Consider the following 17950-nt stretch of genomic DNA (forward strand, 5'->3'; position numbering starts at 1 on the left):
ATGCAGGTGGTTGCCTCTGCTGGACCCATTTCTTTTCTAGGAAGGCTTCTGGAAGTGATGTGGGAAGATGCTGTGGGCTGGATGAGTTATCTGAGGAAAAGTAGCCCACACCTAACCATCACAGCCTCTACCCTGCTCCTGTAAAGAGGATCTGTGTGGGTTCACAAGTTGGCAGGAAAGGTGCTGCAGCAATTTCAGGGATGAGAGCAAAGGGAAGGCAAGAAGTGCTCCTAAAGTGAGGCACCTAACCTCTAACACCATGCTTGGAAGCACCTGTGCTACCAGAGGAGCTTGGGGACTAGATCAGATTTCCAGTCATGGTTTAACATTTTGAAATGGTAGTCCTGATGGGCTACGGCTCTTGAACAATCAAGTAGGAAGTATTCTGTTTCTGTTCTCCCTTTTATTTTACGCCTGTATTCTCAGACCTGTGTGGATACAGTGCCTGCTTTTCTCTCAGAAAAGCACATGCTATAAAAAGTTTTCAGTATTTTACAAATCTAATAGTGCTGACAGCAGTTGATCAACGTATTCTCAATGGACTGCAAGCAAACCCTTTTCTATCTGTGAACAGCATATTAACACAGAAACATTCAAATGTTAATTACTTCAAATTTAGATGATACAGATGCGAATTCTTTGCTGTCTCCTGAACTCCTCACCATGATCGCCTGAATAGACTACTAAACAATCCAACTGTTCCCAATCTAAATACACCCCTGACAAAAAAGGCAAAAAAATTAAGGGGAGAAGAAGATCTCACCCAGGGTTGGCAGCAGGGAGCATATGTGTACAAGCACTTATATAAAAAAGGAAGTTTTTAAAACTTACTAGAAGTTTAACTTCTTTATTTTTGCTGTGCTAGCTAATTTTGAGTTTTTAATTTATTTAAACTTAATTACTTTCCAAAATAACCAGAAGAATCTTGATGCAAGCATGTATTTGGATTTAGCCTTCACTTCGGCTTGCATGTTCATGCCTGTTATCTGAAACTAGAATTTTATTTGTAAAAAGGCAAGGCTGTTAACACTGGCTTCAACAACAGCTAACTGGGAAGTGCTAGGAGCATGGCATGAAGCCAGAAATGCAAGAATATGATATTTATCCAGCTCATCCTCCAAAATCCTCTGGTAATAATGTGAAGCTGTATTTGTATGGCCTATAATCATGTCTTCATATTGCTTATATGATCCACATAATGGAGTAGCTTGAATGGAGCACAATCCATGTGTAGAGTTGGTGGACCGACACACATTTAGTTATATAGCACTACTACTTTGGACTTTTACTGGCTTGTCTTCCATTTTCAGCCATGGATATTAACGTATTTCTGTGTTTGGTATCCCTGTACTTACTTTCAGTAACTACACAGTCGTGTTGACTATCAGAGGAAAGAAGCAGGCTTTTTACCCACTAGCACCAATGCTACTAAATGCCAGAATGAAGACAGGAAAAATAATGAGCAATGGTAAACTTGACTGAACCACTCACTGAGCTCAGGAAACTCAAGCAGTTTTATTTTGGAGCGCTCCCTCCATCTCTGACCTCAACAGACAGAAATGTTCTTTTCGTAGGAGAGAGTTTGCTCTTTTTTGTCACAGAAAACAGCAGCCTGAAGGACTGTGTAGGTGTTCTGACATTTGAGTCATGATGCTTGTTGCATGCAGTTGATTTTCATCAATATATTTCTCTCAGCCAAGCTTACATTTTCTCAGTACCTTTGTCAGTAATTGTTTACATGCATTAAAGAGAAGTGGGGACCAGGTGCATTTTTAAGGAAAGTTCAATATTAAGACCCTCTAAAAAACTGCTCTCAAACCTGTCCCTCAGAGGATGTAGGGTAAGGAATAACTAGTATTTCTGTAATGCTGATTCATCCTCTCTTCCTCAGTTATTAAGGGGCACTTGTAATTTTTCTGTGTCAAGAGCTGCAGTGACGTTCAAGCAGGATAAACATTTTGTACTACACCCTTCTCCAGGAGATTTTTTAATTGCCATGGTAATGTCTGTGACGTAGCCTAGATTGAACAGAGACCCTGAGACATCAAGAATAATACACAGCACAGAAACTTTGGAGCTACTCCTTGCTTACTTTGCCTACACTTGGAAAGGTGAAGGTAAGATAGTATAGTTAGAGAGACTGCCCAGGATGAGTAATGGCAATTTGCTAACTGGTTCTCAGAAGCTGGCTTTAACTATGTCCATTTGTAGAGGATGGAGTGTAAATTTCTGTTGCTGTTTTTCACAAAAATAGAACAGAAGAATGCCAGCAGCAAGCTGATGCTAGAGCTGTATGCTCTGATGACACAACGGGAGAGAAAGAGACAGCTTTGTGTTCAGCTTTTCCTTCTTCCATAAATTTCTCTTCTCTCCTTGAAAAAATCACCTGCTTTCCTTCCACTTTAGTTTGCTAAGTATACATGCTACAACAGCATTTCCAGATGACCTACAAACATTTTAAGGAGAAAGGTTTAATAAAAAGTCAAATATGACTTAAAGTGGATTATCAAGAATAAAAATAGAGTCAAATCTTTTGATATAATGCTGTCCTGGAATTACTGGTACATCTGGTATAACAACCTGACCTTTCAACTTCTATGCTCTGCAGCTAAGCTCTAGGCAAACAGACCAAGTCCAAAAGCTTTGATTCCCTCCTGTTTTAACACTGTTTACAGGGTGGGACTACGGGGGCTCTATTTTTCCCTCTTAGCCTGTGGAATGGTTGGCAGCTCCCAGATTCCAGCATGTGCTCAGAGATGGGATGCCCATCTGTGTCAGACTGCAATGATAATCAGCACCTAGAGACAGTTAACACTTAAGTCAGGGTTCAATCCTCTGAATGGGAGTCTGCTGTGCAATACAATGGAATCAAGAATTGTTTGTAAATAAAGCAATAGAACACAGCTATTACTTCTCATGTTTGCACTAAATGTAACTGCACTTTAAGCTCTATGCTATATTTAAAAATTGAACTGAGGGATCATGGGAGTTCATAAGATAACTTGAAAAAAATGCAACCTCCCCCTCTTGTTCTTCAGAAGAACATTTTTTTCACAATATGTGCTGAAGTGTTTTATTGGCTATACTGTACTCTGCCCATTTCAAATGCCCGATCCCTGCTTGTCTTTGCACAGATGACTGTGTTTAAATCTAAATACAATCTCTTGTTAACAATGATGTACTGGGAAAAAAAGAAAAAAGCCTGCTATTACAATAATGTCCCCATGGTAACAGAAAGGGTACATCATGAGGCTCTTACCCACATTTATAATCTCCGCTTCTTTTCTGAGAAACAATATATCTCAAGCCCACTGTCAGGACAAAGCCCTGTACACTAAATGGCAAGCACAAGTGTCAGACCTTGTCAGAGTACATACGGAACAGAAACACATTCCCACATTTAAGGTGGCTCCTTGCAAAGATGCTCTGCCCAGAGTTTAGATGGCTTTTCTGTGCTCTTTCTCCAGCAGCTTTTCTGCCGTGCAAGATTTGCATGCATCTGGGATGACCTGTGTATGTTTAGAGCAAACTCGGCCTTTCTTTTAAAGCAAGATACAATTGTTGGGAAGAAAGAAAATGCTTCTTGAAAAGCATGTCAAATAGTTGGTATGGAGAAACCACTGGAGTTTGTCAGACTTGCAAAATAGAGCACACATGGCACAATTTAAAAAGACACATCAAAATGAGCAACCCTCCTCCTTAGAATTTCTCCTGAATTAAGTTAAGCAAAGCAATGAGACTCCTCATCTCACACTCCAATCTGAACCTTAACCCAGATAAAATTCAAATGACACATTCCTAATTTTTATTTCAAAGGAAAAATTAAAGATACACAAAAGACCAAATGTGAGCACCTGCTCCTATCCCAGCAGCACGTAACGCTTTAGTAACGATTTAGCATTTTAACTCTAAATACCTTTAACACTTTCACAGACTTTAGGTATAAGCAGAAGCATACTTGTCTGTTATACTCACATTTACTTCCTCACTCTTTTGCTTCTCTCTTTCTCACTTGAACAGTACATGGGACAGTTGAACTCCATGCTTCAATACCCATGCAGAACACACACTTGAAGATTCCAATTTTTTTCAGATTTACATATAGGTCAAGCTCTAGAGTCACTGAGTCTGAGTTCTATCTGTGGGTAATCTCATAGCAGATGTTGTATTAAATATGTGCTGACTCAAGTATTACACACAAATCAGAATGGTAGCTAGTCTAGTGCTAAGAGCATCTTTCCACCACTCACACCACTAGGTTTCCTTTCCTCCTCTCCCATTCGCTTCCTAGTTGCTGGATGCTATTTCTCACCAGTGACTTGCAGGCCATTTCCAGTACATGAAACCAGGAGTTCACCATAATGGGCTTCACCATGGCTAAACCTTGCACCTCTGCATACCCTGTCCCAGGGACCCTCTGCACCCAACAGCAGATGCTTGTTTCTATTTGTGGTAACGCTCTGATGTTTCTGTTCTGTTGCTCAGCCTGCCTCTTCTGCTTGTCATTGTTACTACATGCAAACATCTGGAACTAATGTCAACAGATGTGGCACTCTAAACTGCTACACATCGAGCTGTATAACTGTCTGCAAACCAGTGCTGAAATCTGTAATGCTTTGTATTGTAAAGTACTAATTTGGCACTGTTGCATTGTTATTTCTAGCTAAGGCACCATTTTCCTTGTGCTTAATTTGCTGAAAATAATGTGCTTGTAGGTTAGAAGATTTACAAAGTCACTTTATTTATTGATATTCTACTCAATTATTCCCATTTATAATAATTCAATTATTAAAAAAAACAAGCCCCCAAACAAAACAAAGAAATACACAAAATCAAACCAACCCAAAAGATAATATGTGGTCTGAACAATTTCACATTTTCCTGATGGGACAAGCTTAAAAACTCTCAAGGCAGGAAAATGCTCTACAATCACATGCCATAAGAGTAATAACCTAAAGTTAGAGCCAGTAGAGCATAGCTGGCTAGCTCTAAGTACTCTGGCACTGTTTTACACCACAGCCCAAGTAATAGAGAAAATGGCATTACACATGCATACGTAGACCGGCCTGGATGTATGCATTTCAAGGGAAGATGACGTGAGTAGATACTGCTTTGAAATAAATCTTCCATATCTTGAACTTCAAACATTACATTCTGACTAAGAAAACATTTCTGAAGACAGGTCATGTTTTGAAGGTAAGATGCTGCACACAATTGAAGTAATAGTAGGATGAGGTTTTGGCTGTCACAGAGCACTATCTGCTAAAGAGAGGTAGCTTGAACTGGAATGTTTGGTTTATCCAGCATTCCTTCTAGGGTGGCACACCCTTTAACTTGTAGAAATAGTTCTAGTAAATATAGCCAAACAGAGGAATCACTAAATGCAGGTCATGGTTCTGAACCAAGGAATAAACAGAGCAAGAGTGCAGAGTCAGACCTTAATTCCACCTGTCTCCTGCAGGAAACTTCACTGGATTAACAGTGGTACTCTCCTACAAATATTTATACATTTATTTCTATAACTGAGCCAATATCTACAAGAGTCCTCAGCCTCAACACTTTGCAAGGATGAGTCAACTCTTTCACAAATACTCCAGCTGCGTTCTCTTTTTCAGCTGTACATTCCAGTGCAAGCTGTTGTTCAGCTCTGCTGCACTGTTCACATGATGTGAAGAAGATGATTTTTTAATTCAAATAGGTAACAGAGGAGTTGTCACTGCATCTGGGATTGGTACTGCCACTCTGTCCTCCAAGATGATGGGAAGTGCTTAGGACAGCAGGTTGTGTTGGGAATACGCCAGGTCTGTGCTGCATTGTTCCTGGCTAGAGATTTAGGGGACTTCAATAAACTTTATTCACTGTATCACAAATGAGAAAGTGGGGCCATAGGGAGTGAGGAGGAAGGTCTCCCTACAGGGAAACTGTTTCCCAAACAACTCTAAGTATTTCACTAAGTCCCAGAATAGCCATTTATTGCCTTGCTCCTCACTGAATTTACAGTCCAAAGTCAGCCTTCTTAACAAATAAAACCAGCTAGTAGCACCAATCTGTGCCAGTCTGTGTTACCTCCAGCAACAAAACTGCTTTCCCAGTCAGAAGCAATTCTAAATAGCAGCTCTCTAAGACCTTCAGCATGTAACAAGTATGAAGAGCAATTCATATAGCCTTCATCACAAATCCAATACACCTAACAGCTCAAAAGAAAAGAAGTTTTCCTTTTCAAATTTCACTTTAATTAACTACTCACATTTTGGTTTGCAGTAAGATTTTAACTCTTTGATTAAAAAAAAAGTTACCAGAAATTAAATCAAAGATCAAGAAGCACACAAAGGAAGGAAGATACTTTCAGGCAGGCTGGATTTCAGAGATTCAACTGCAAAACTCACCTTAATGCTACAGGCAATACTTAGCTAAATCCTAAGGACAACTGCAGTATCTTATCCCTAAAGGTCTGAAAGAGGCAGAGTCAAAGTTGGAAGGTGAAAAAGTCACCCAGTCAAGTATCATCCTAGCAGTGAAAGTGCATTTGGCTTTGAAGTGGAATGCAGAAGAGACTAAGGGGTAATGACCTAAATGCCTCCATTATACACCAAATATAAATGTGTGTTTGTTTGAAGTGGTCTTGAGAAAAATACACTGAAACAGTGAAAATTTGTATTTTCCACTTTTGACTTTTTATTGAATCATTTTGCACTTTTTGCATTTATTTTCAAGAAATCAGAAACATTCTGTGGCCTGTTCCTGGTGTTGAGTCTCACATACTAGATCATGGAAGATTTATGCATCGGTAATGTCTGTTTATACAATTTCTGCATAATTGGAAATATGTGTGTATGCTGAGTCAAAACATTTTACTGTGATGAAAAGGTATACTGCTGACTCCTGGAGAAGTGAAGGGTAATTGAAATAACCCATTCCTTTTGTGCTGAAAGGCAAGTCAGGTGGGGAAGAGGCATCAGGAGTTCAAATCTTTCTTCTCACAAATCCTGTACATTGCTTTTTTTTCATCTTTATGTTGCTTAAAAAACCTGTTTCACATTGCCAACTCCCCATGTAGCTTTTTATTCCTATTAAAAAAAAAAACAAAACAAAATGCCAAAAAGAAACCCCACAGTCCTTAATTCCATCCAAATTTGCATTTTAATTACTCCTGCCTTTTCAAAGGTGCGATGTAGGTGATGCCTTAAGCTTCAGGGGTAATGAACATGCACCCATTACACGGCAGCATGACCACGTACCCTCTACTATGTTCTGTAACATCAAGATTCACTGCAGCTACAGCCCCCACCTATGGATGACTTCAGCTAGCAGCTGCAGTTTCATTTCATGGCAGAAGCATCAGGCTGGCTTTCTTAAGTAATCTGACTTTTATCCTCGCCCCTAAGACAGCAAAAATTCTTTTTTTTCCTGAACCACTAAGGAGCCTTGAGCCGCCTTTAATACAAAAGTTTAGCATTAAGCTTGGCACATGGGGAGAGCATAACTGCAATAGTCCCCCATGTTGACTTAGTGTTATGAAGAATTTAAGGTCATCGTGGTGTTTTCAGTTGGGCTACTGGTGGGTGAAGTTGAACCACTTGCTGCTCTGGCCTCTCTTTGAGGTTGGCCACACAATGGGCAGGAATTAAGAAGTCCAGCCCCTTCACTACTCTCCAGAAGTTTCAAGGAGCTTAGATTTATATTGCCACTATGGCTGCCTAAAGCATGGCTATAGCATCAATCTTCTGTCAACTGGCCATTTTAAGAGTGCTTAGCTTATCCTCCAGCCTGTTGTCTCAGTACTAACCATAAAAGAATTCAGGCTTTTTCACTTCATACTGTTTAGTGAGCTCAGTGCACAACCATAAAAAAGGAACAGAAGAAAACCCAAAGCTGAGTGAAGCAAAAATTTATCATAACAGGGTTTTAAAGGGTGTGGGGTGATAAAAGCCAATAGGTGCTAGTAATTTGGCACTGTGGATCAGAAGATGTTGAGAATGTTTAATGAGCAAGTGCCAAGACAATGAAGTAAAAGCAAATGAACTGATTAACCTGCTGGTTTCAGTAGAATGACATCCAAGCAAACAAAAGCGAAAATTGGTGCAGGGAGTGCCTTATGTGTCTCTCACTGGCTCCCAGCCCATTAACTTCAGACTACAATTATTAACTTCAGTCTTGCTACAAGGTACCAATCAGGAACCTAGCATTATTGCTGTGACAAGGGATGTCTTTCTTAAAGTGCTTTTACAAACTCTTCTATTAAGGTTCATAGTAACTGAAGCCCAGTTCAAAGAGGGATTCCTTTTTCTGTAATTTAGGTGAGATGCAACCACGTAAGAATCTGGATTTGAAGTTCATGAATTACAGCTAATAGATTTTAGCCAGGACATTACTTCATGCAAGTCTTCCAGGGAGTATGTGTTTCTTGCTAGATGCTGCACATCAGTGCATCCCAGTATATAGGCATGCCGGCTGATTTCACTTTTCTTTTTGCTTTTTTCTGCATAGCTTTTCTAGTGTGGATAATAAATGTGCTAACATCCTTTTGAAAGTCAGCAGATAATGTTCCTCACAAAGTTTGTAATGTCCAAGCTAAAGCCCTTCACAAGGCATTGTCACATTTCCATCTCTTCGTTTATATGTTCTGTTGAACACAGGGTGAGGGAAGGATAATGTGAAAATCTGATACTGTGTTTCCAGAGATGATCTGGAAACTCATAGACTGTTTCCAGTCTGACAGATTGTTTATACAGTAAAGACAGACAAAACCAGAGACGGGAACTGGAATAATGGAGACAGTACAATTCCCTTCAAGAAATTCCGGAAATTGTTACCTCTACCTTCAAAAATGCACAAAAGACCATTCAAGTCTTCCTGATGTCAACTACTTTTCCTTCATCAATCACACTGCCATGGAATAATGTGATAAGTTGCCCAGTGGCAATTCATCATCTGCACTAACAGGTCATGACTACAGTTATGAATCAAGTAGCCTCCCACCCACCTCCCACTGCATGACTGAAACCTAACTCTTCACTGCCTGCGCTACTTGGCCAGTACTACCAGAACAGCGAGTAACCTAAAGTAGCTGGTATGGGAAAAAACCCACACCAATCCTAACAACATGGTATAATTTCTCGTCTTGCTCTCTGGCTGATTTTCCCAGCACCTCAGAATATATCGTTAAGTCCTTTTTCTTTGCTCCTTTATAAAAGAAAGCATTTGTAATAGGAACCGCCTTGCTTTTGTGTGTAACACTTTTTCTGTAGGTGTTCACAAAATATTGCACGGTGACAAAAAAAGAGGAAGTCCTGTGCAACCCTGATAAAAAAATAGTGTCAATACAGTTTGCTGTAAAGCTTTCAAAACAGCATGCAAAAAACTCTCCTAGCCGGAAGGAAACCCTGCAGGATGTCTGTCTCCTTTCCCAACTTTCACCAGCTTTACTTGGGACCACAGAGAAGCACAATTCCTCTAAAATCAGGATCTTTCCTCTAGTGACGGGTGAGTCAATCCAATAATGACTAAAATGCTGGAAGCCATTTGTTCCAACAAGCACCACTACAAAAACCACACCACTATAAGCCAAGTTTCTGCATGCAGCAGAGTCCTTACAGCTGAGGAGCAATGATGGGATTTATGATTCAAACACCAATGGAACTTTAAATATAGTGCTCCGAGTGGAAGTTATTTTGTTCAAAATCAGTCTTTCAGATTCTCAATGCTTAAGGTAACAGAAAGAAACACCAGGAAAACAGCATGGGCCATCTCCTTTTTGTTCTTGTCTTCAGTGTGCAGGTTGCTTTTGAGTCAGTGCTCTCAGGCTACCCTCTCTGCACTAGTTTTGAAAGATCACACTGAGGAATAACTCGGCTTTCAGAATAGGTCTGCAGCCTCCTGCAGGCAAACCTGCGATGGCTCTCCCATGTGCCCAGCTGCCTGCAGTGGCAGGCACTGAATCATTCTGCCAGCAGCACAGCTGGATTAAGAGTCTGCTGTTCCCCTCAGCTCTGCTAGTTCAACTCTCAGTGATGGCTCTCTAGCCTGGTTCTGTGATGTGTGCTGGCTGAGAGTAGAGTTCCTTTCTGATACTCCTAAAATAGTTCATCTGACTATGATGTGGGCTCAGGGATTCAAAATACATCTCCATGGCATATCATTAGCTCAAGCATCAGCAGCACTCCACTTTTTAGTACAATCTTTTCCTGCTACTGAAAAGGGAATTTTTGAAACATCACTGATCTAACGCTGGGGCCATTCATGAGTAGAAAGAGATTACACTGGGAGTAGAATGTGAGTTTAACTAAGAATCTAACCATGCAGGAGTACGTGCCATTCGGCCAATGAGTTCTAGACATATTGGCACCTCTGGTAGCTGCTGCTGCACAGGTGACTGAAACTTGCAATAACACTTCCTTAGGCTGTTAATGAAGCTTTGACTGGTGCTTGGGAGAGGGATTTTGCGTTCAGTTTGGAGAATGCATAATACTGACAGTATATACAGTACATTCCATTAGCTTCACACAACCTAGGTGGATACTGATAAAGTACCTCTGTAGAATAAGGTCACCAGTGTTTTCTTGCGTCTGAAAAGTTCAGAATTATACTCTTTAATTAAACTGCAGCATTAAGATGGGACCAAATCATCACAGGAGGCAAGGGTAAATGCCTTCAAACAGGAACTGTTGCAGGCAGAATAATAATGTTCTGCCCTGATGACAGTTTTCTGGTAAAGCTGATAAACCCCCTTTTGTACAGTTCCACCGATGTGAGTGGTGCTACTTGCCTGTTAAGAAGCTACTCAATATGACCTCAACACACATCATCTGTGCTTAGTCACACTTTCTTTGTTCAATATTTTCCCTCCTACCTCCATATGTCTGGTGTGTAAGGTTTACTAGTGAGAGGGCTGCTCTTAACAAAAGTGGAACAGGCAAGCCCTACTGTAATCTGCTTTGCCTTTTAAGACTCCTTATTAAAAGAGCCCTAGGGAAAAGCCTAGCAGAAGCATACCCTCAGGAAAGAGTCTGATTGACTGTGGCAATACAAGATAAATTAAAAAGTTCATATGAAGACTTCTGTTGCAGCAAGTTAGAGGCAAGGATTCCCTTTGCTTTGAATAGTACCTTAGCACAACTGGCTACTTCGTAACAGTCAAATATATTTACAGGTGTTATTTTATCTGTATGGTACTAAGCTGTGGTTTGTTTTTTTCTTCTCCTTCCTCCCAGGATGAAAAGAATCAAGTATTAACGACAAACGTCTGGCTACAAATGGTAAGTTTTGAAATAAAGTAGTTATTTTCCCCCTTTGGTCATTCGGTTTAATGAATTTTAGGAAACTTTCAAGCTTTTGTTCTGTATCTTGCTACATAGTGTACAAAGCTAAGCTGAATGGAAAACTGTAAGGCTGAGATTTAGTTCTTGATGTTTTGGGTATTTCTAAAAACTTGAAGAATTTGAGTCACTACACTAAGTAAGTTACTAACTCATTTTAGTTGATTTAGGCATGCTAAACTCTTGATGGGCGTAAGATAATGGTGTCCTAAAAGTCCCACATACAGTAACTGTAGGTGCAAGTGTCTGATCACTCATTTCAACAATCTCTGCCATCCTACTTGATTTTCTGTCTGCCTTGATACCACAAAAGGATTTTAATGTGCTGTTCCCATGTTGTTCAAAATGTTGCTGTTTAAACATAGGGTGTCGCCAGAAGTCAACTGCGAACATGAGGGTTTTTTTAACGTTTCTTCTCCAAATTCTGTTATCTCAATTTCATGACAAAAATGGGTACACGAACATCGGTTTTCTAATGTGCCACTGGGAAAAAGCTGTACTTTTTCCTGGTTTCTGAGTTTGTTTTGCCCACATAGGGTGTTCATTCTTCTAACAGTAGCTTTATTATACCTTTTCTTGCAATACTTAGTTGCTATAGTTGCCACAGAATTTCACATTTTCTCTTACTAACAGTAACTACTGCCACCACTAGATGCCACAGCAGAGAAATTAGTCCCCATTAACTCATGGCTGGCATTGCTGGACAGAAGAAGTTTTACTCATGTTTGTAATAAATGGGGCAGATAATAGAACATTCAAGAACTTTGTGAGAGTATTTTGAATTTCTTTTCTCTGAAAGGTTAACTAGTGAGCAAGCTCCTCCTGAGCAAAGGAGGCTACACAGATTTATTCTGAGTTGATTGCTTATCTTTTTACATTAGTTTAAAGTAAGAGTTAGAATTAACAAGATGCTTTTCACCATGCTAACTACTGTGGGCTTCTAATGCTTCCACAAAATACTTCTATAAGTCTGTGCTTCACAAAGATGGAGTGGTACAGGCAGCTTTCTCCATACTACAGCAGCTAGGATAAGCATTTGCCATTGGTTGAATTCCCACTTCTTAACACAGAAACTCAACTGTTTGGATTAAGTAAAGGTTTACATAAGAGTTTTATTATTTAAAATAATCATGTTGCTGCAACAGGAACTTTACACCTTTCAGTGTCTTTACCCAGCTCATTCAGTTTAAATGTATTCTTTTAGAGAGCACCTCTCTTGCACTGTGGTAGGAAACGAAAGAGTATTTTGATGACCTAGAAAGGATAGCATGGCTATTCCATTTATTCACAAAGAAAAGCTAACATGGAAGAAGCATTCACCCCATGTTATTTACAGGCTTGTACAGCAAGATTAAAATTGTCAAATATAATATGGTTTTGGCTTTGAGCTACAATGACAACAGTTGCTATGATTTCTCACCAGGAAAACAGACAGCAATTCATACTCAAGGAGCTATCAGTTATTTTCCTTCCCTTTTATCCCACAGCATCCTTATTCTTTTTGAGATTGTTTTCCTTTTTCCCCTAAGGAAATTCCTGATTCTTTTATATAATCTGTATTTCTTTTGATTTATTCACTGTAACACATACTGTATGTGGAGCATCTTAAGACTGCAATGAACAGATCACTTGATGACTATAAAGATTAGGGCTACTCTTCATGGCCTGTGTACACATTTAAAAAAAAAGCCATGTGTTTGCATATTAACTTTCTAATAACAGGATACTAGACACATCAAAGCATGCTTAAGGCAAACATATGTCATTTTCTTATGCTAAATGGTTTGATTTTTTTTCCCCTGTATTTCCCACTTTACTCTCTTTCTTGATCTGTATGTATGTATAATCAGTGATGCATCCTAAATATAATTTATTTAATTGCCACTGAAATACTTAAGTACAAAAAATTATCTGGGAGAAAGATGAATGTAAGTCTAGTATTTATACACGCAGACTCTGATCCTGAGCACTATCTCCATGGCAATACTGTTCAGTATCAAAATCTTAAACTTGATCTAAGTAAAAGCAGAAGCCTTGCCCTGTCACACAGATTAATACTAACCCAACTGTCTTGAGTTGTTTGCTAGTTTAATCCACATCAGATGTACTTCAGCTACAGTGGAGATCATAGCTCTATAGTCAAAACAAAAGGAGGCAGCTCATGTCCAGCTGGATGGGTAAGCACTCTGTACACACAGCTAAACCAAGCAACTGTACAATCTGCTTAACGTTATCTGTAATATAGACTTAAATACTAAATTTTCTATCACCCTTTGGACTGTTCTTAAATAATTCAGTGTCATCCTATGCTACCACCTATTGGCCATGGTAACTCCTAAAAGAAGTTAGAATAAGAAATTATTGGCTACATCACTATAAATTATTGTAAGGCCGCTCAGACAGAAATGAAGGGGGAGCCAAGCAGCAGCTTTGTGGCCGCTGCCTGCAGCCTGCCAGCACTGGCCCTGCCACTGCTGCTCACAGCAACTGGTTCTGTCAGCTCCTGGAAATGAAAAGGGGTCGCCTAAAGCCAACAAAAGCCCACAGCCTCAAAACTACATATTGTATCTGTTTGCATTGCTGGACTTTGTGAAAAAAGAGAGTTCTCATGAGGATCTCAGCACTTCCGCATTCCACAAAGGATGAAGTGGTAAAACATACAGTGATATTCATGTACCAGGAAGCACATGTGACACAATTCACTACAAATGGATGTAAAATTAAAAAAAGAAGAATTTGAGAAGCTGTTAATCAGCTTACAGAAACTGTGTATAGACAAGCATGGACAATACACATGGGTTAATTAGAGAACTGTGAAGGGAGCAGGCAGTGAAAACAAAATCTATAAACAGAGCCAAACAGATATTCTGGTTTAAGATTTCTGTAAAAAACTGTTATTTGCAAAGGGAAAAAACAACACACAGCTCAGATAATTTGTCCAGGTGACAAGGTGCTACAAATTCATAGCAAAAAATGAATGAGAAAAACATGGAAGCACAGACCAAGAAATTGTGTGGCAAAAGCTTGACAAAAGATTTGTGCTGAATGCTCCTAGATGGGTTGCATGCATCAAAACAGTCATTTATGAACACTTCTAGAGGCACAAGAATGAATTTGAATACCTGCAGTGTGAGGCTACCAGGAGACTTGTTTGGTGTATCGAACTGAAACTTCCCTGTGACAGTAACGCAAGGAGTTATAGAGAACAACTTGATGTGAATACCCCATGAGAATGATTGATAATATTGCCTCCATAGTACCCATTAGGTTTTTTCTGAACCTAGTATCTGTCAAAGATCTTGACAAGGGCCACTGGACTGTTGAAGAGCTAAGTACGGTACATTTACTCACCCATTTCAAAGTTTATGTTTAAAAGACTAACATTTGGAATTGCAACAGCACAGCAAATCTGGATAAGTTTTCACTGTAAGTTATGTGATACCTACAGCTATATGAAGTTAATGTAAATAACATAATATGGAGATACAGTCACAATATAATGAAGTATAGTATAAGAAAAAATAGATTTTGTGAAACAAAATGTATTTTTTTTTCTTATTTATACCCTTTGCACATAACAGTAACCATCTGTGTATCCTGACAAGTTATCTGCTTATTAAGGGGTGAAGTGCAACCTCAATTTGAGGAAAACACAGTAGTTAATGCTAGTATTTCTCAGGAGAATATGAGTCTGGGGCAGTGCTTTTGTTTCTGACTGTGCAGGACCATATGACCATATCTGAGATTCAGCAATGCTAAACACAGACTAAACACCTGTTGGTTTGACTATGACAGACTCCCTGCCTATACTGGCAGTCAAAGACAAGTTTCAAGGTTGAAAGGAGCATGGAAAGAGAAAATGTCTCCAGTGCAGTAGGTGCCAGCCAGGAAGGAACCTTGTGGGACAGTGCAGTGCTGCTGAGCATCTGCCTCAGAGGTTGCCTAACTTCAGGCCACAAGAGCTAAGACCTTTTATGTTAGTTTTGACTGTTCTGCTATTGCAGTTGTTTGCCCTGTCAGCAGTGACTGTTGCCTGCTCTACCTCATGTCTATAATCAAGTTACTACAACTCGAGAATTTCCAACAACAGAAAACAAAGTTTTCTATGAAGATAAACATAATTAATGTATGAATTATAAGATAAAATCTGTTCTATCCCATGCACTGGAGGCAGAATGAACAATGAAACACAAGCACCCAAATCTTTTATAGTCTGTATGTGCACTGCAGTATGTATTTGCACTGCAGTATGAATTAAACATGAGGCTTTTGTGCTTTCCATTGAGCTCTCAATGGTCTAATTCACCCTTTCCAAAAATTTCAGTGCCTGAAGCTATTAGTGTCTCTTTAACAAAAAAGCACCTATTGTTTCAGGCTGTCCAGTCCCTAGTGAACTACAGTAAACCAGTGGATGAGGTGACCTAACTTACTTTCTCTGTGCATGTCTTAGTACTGGACAGATCATTATCTACAGTGGAATGTGTCTGAATACCCAGGAGTGAAGAATGTCCGTTTTTCTGATGGACTGATTTGGAAGCCAGATATTCTTCTCTATAACAGGTACACATAATTTTTTCATATCGGGAAGGAGAGAAGATCATAGAATTATAGAATCGCAGAACAGCCCAGGCTGACAGGGACCTCAAAAGATAACTGATCCAAACTATCATGGGAAAAGATGCCTAGCACCCTGTCCAGTTGCAAAGATAAGGCAACACAAATGACATAATCATCTCTTCAAAATGCCTAGTGTTTGGAACACTTTAAAAAAAAAAAAGAAAAGTTTTGGAATACTGCAAATAGCTGTCTGCACATACTTTTAAATGATGACATCCTCCCTACCACCAGTTCTGGTTGGGTTTCGTGAGATTAAATGCTCCATCCCTGGCAGTGCTCAAGACCAGGCTGGAGAGAGCCTTAGGTGACACAGTCTAGGGTGAGGTGTCCCTGCCCATGGCAGGCGAGTTGGAACTGGATGATCTTAAGGTCCTTTCCAACCCTAACACACAGATTCTATGATTAGAAAACGAAACTTCCCTGGCTGTGTTCAACAGTACAGGTAGTGATAATTTCCTCTTAAATGCTTTGGTCTAAATGTTTAGTGGTGAATTCAAATCTGACTTTTGACTCGTCTGGTTTTAGGCTGGGCTCCACTAGAGGCAGCATGGGTAAATGCCAAAAAGTATGTTCACATTTTTCCATGCCCAGTTTTGTGTCAATCTTTCTTTCTGCTACAAAAATAGCTAGGACATTCACGCTCTCCTCTTCAAACTATCTGTTCTGACTTGGGCTCATTTCACACAGACTGCCATCAATCCACTGCAGACCCTTTGGCTGACACTGAGAGATTCTTTGCTGCACCATTATATGGTAGTTCTTATTGTGGAATTTGTTTGGTTTAAAAAGATAAAGCACTGACACCTATCTACTCTTTTAACAGCTTGCCTTTTTCTGCAGTTGTGGGCCTGTGTGCTGTTCCTCAGGTATCAGAAAGACCTTACATCTGCTTTGTACATGTTGCACTGGCTATTTTTGTGTTAGTCAGGGTACATTGTTATTTTTTGCCCATGCAGATGACAAGAACCTTTTGGCTTTTTTCATCTGTTTCTCTGCCGTATGTCTACAAATGACATCCCTGCTTTATTTATCAACCTGATTCCCATTCCCAACTTCAGGAGCTTTTTGTTGCAACAAAACCTAGAGAATAGCTGTACCCAATATGTCAGCTGCAGTTACACTCCCTTTTGCCAATATTATGATCAATGTCACTGTCACAGATGCTGTTGAATTGTAATGATGTAGTAACAGCACCCAGAGTACTTCTCTCTAGGGCCTACATTACTGCTTTGCTTACAGCGTGCTGCAGTGTTTCTCTCAAAGGTACAATTAATACTAAACAATTTGAGGTAATCTCCACTACAGTTCACCATACTTACTACTTATGGTAACTGTCTGTAAAGGCTAATTCTTGTTCCTGTTTAAGCATGGTGATTAGCACTCAACCTCCATGCACCAGCCTAAACCCTTTTAAATGCTCTGTACACAAAGTGGAGCAGCATGCAACCTGGACAACTATCTTTGCAATATAATCTTGCTTAATGTATTTTTCCATGCAAAACTGTTCCCTTGAGCATTCATTCCTAGCTACCTTGACTCCATAAATGGCAGTATTATTGGGAGAATCCAACAATTCAGGCATTCATTTCCTATCTCCTGCTGAATTACATACCGTGTACGCCATAAAATTGGTACTCTACAACAGCATTCCAAAAGAATGAATTATGACAATATTCTTCTTCACACATATCACATACCTGAGACTTTCAGTATATCTGAGGATTTATGCTTCAATATTTAAGTAAGTATATCCAAAATGAAACGAGTAATATTAATGCACACATGCTAACCGTAGCTGAAGCACATTACAGAATGAGAGGGATAACTTCACATAAAACACCAGTTTTCTTTTAATACAGGTTTTCGACTCTTGGGATTATTAACTATGGCATGGTCATGAAGTAATTATTCTACAGTGTTTCTATTTCAAACATATATTTAATCCAGAATCTTATTCAGAGATTAGTCAGGGAGCAAACCTATTTAAAACAAATTCTTATTCCTGTATGAAATAGCAT

The 17950-nt window shown here is 39.5% G+C and overlaps 1 protein-coding gene across 1 annotated transcript in view; it reads left to right on the forward strand.

Moving 5' to 3' along the window:
• CHRFAM7A (CHRNA7 (exons 5-10) and FAM7A (exons A-E) fusion) overlaps nt 1-17950 on the forward strand; it is a 39983-nt gene that overhangs the window by 10184 nt on the left and 11849 nt on the right. The window contains exons 3-4 of the mRNA XM_065688738.1: nt 11211-11255; nt 15766-15875. Of these exons, the coding sequence (XP_065544810.1) occupies nt 11211-11255; nt 15766-15875 (155 nt within the window). The remainder of the gene's footprint in view (nt 1-11210; nt 11256-15765; nt 15876-17950) is intronic.

The sequence above is a fragment of the Lathamus discolor genome, chromosome 8, assembly GCF_037157495.1.
Source record: "Lathamus discolor isolate bLatDis1 chromosome 8, bLatDis1.hap1, whole genome shotgun sequence".
Taxonomy (NCBI): Eukaryota; Metazoa; Chordata; class Aves; order Psittaciformes; family Psittacidae; genus Lathamus; species Lathamus discolor.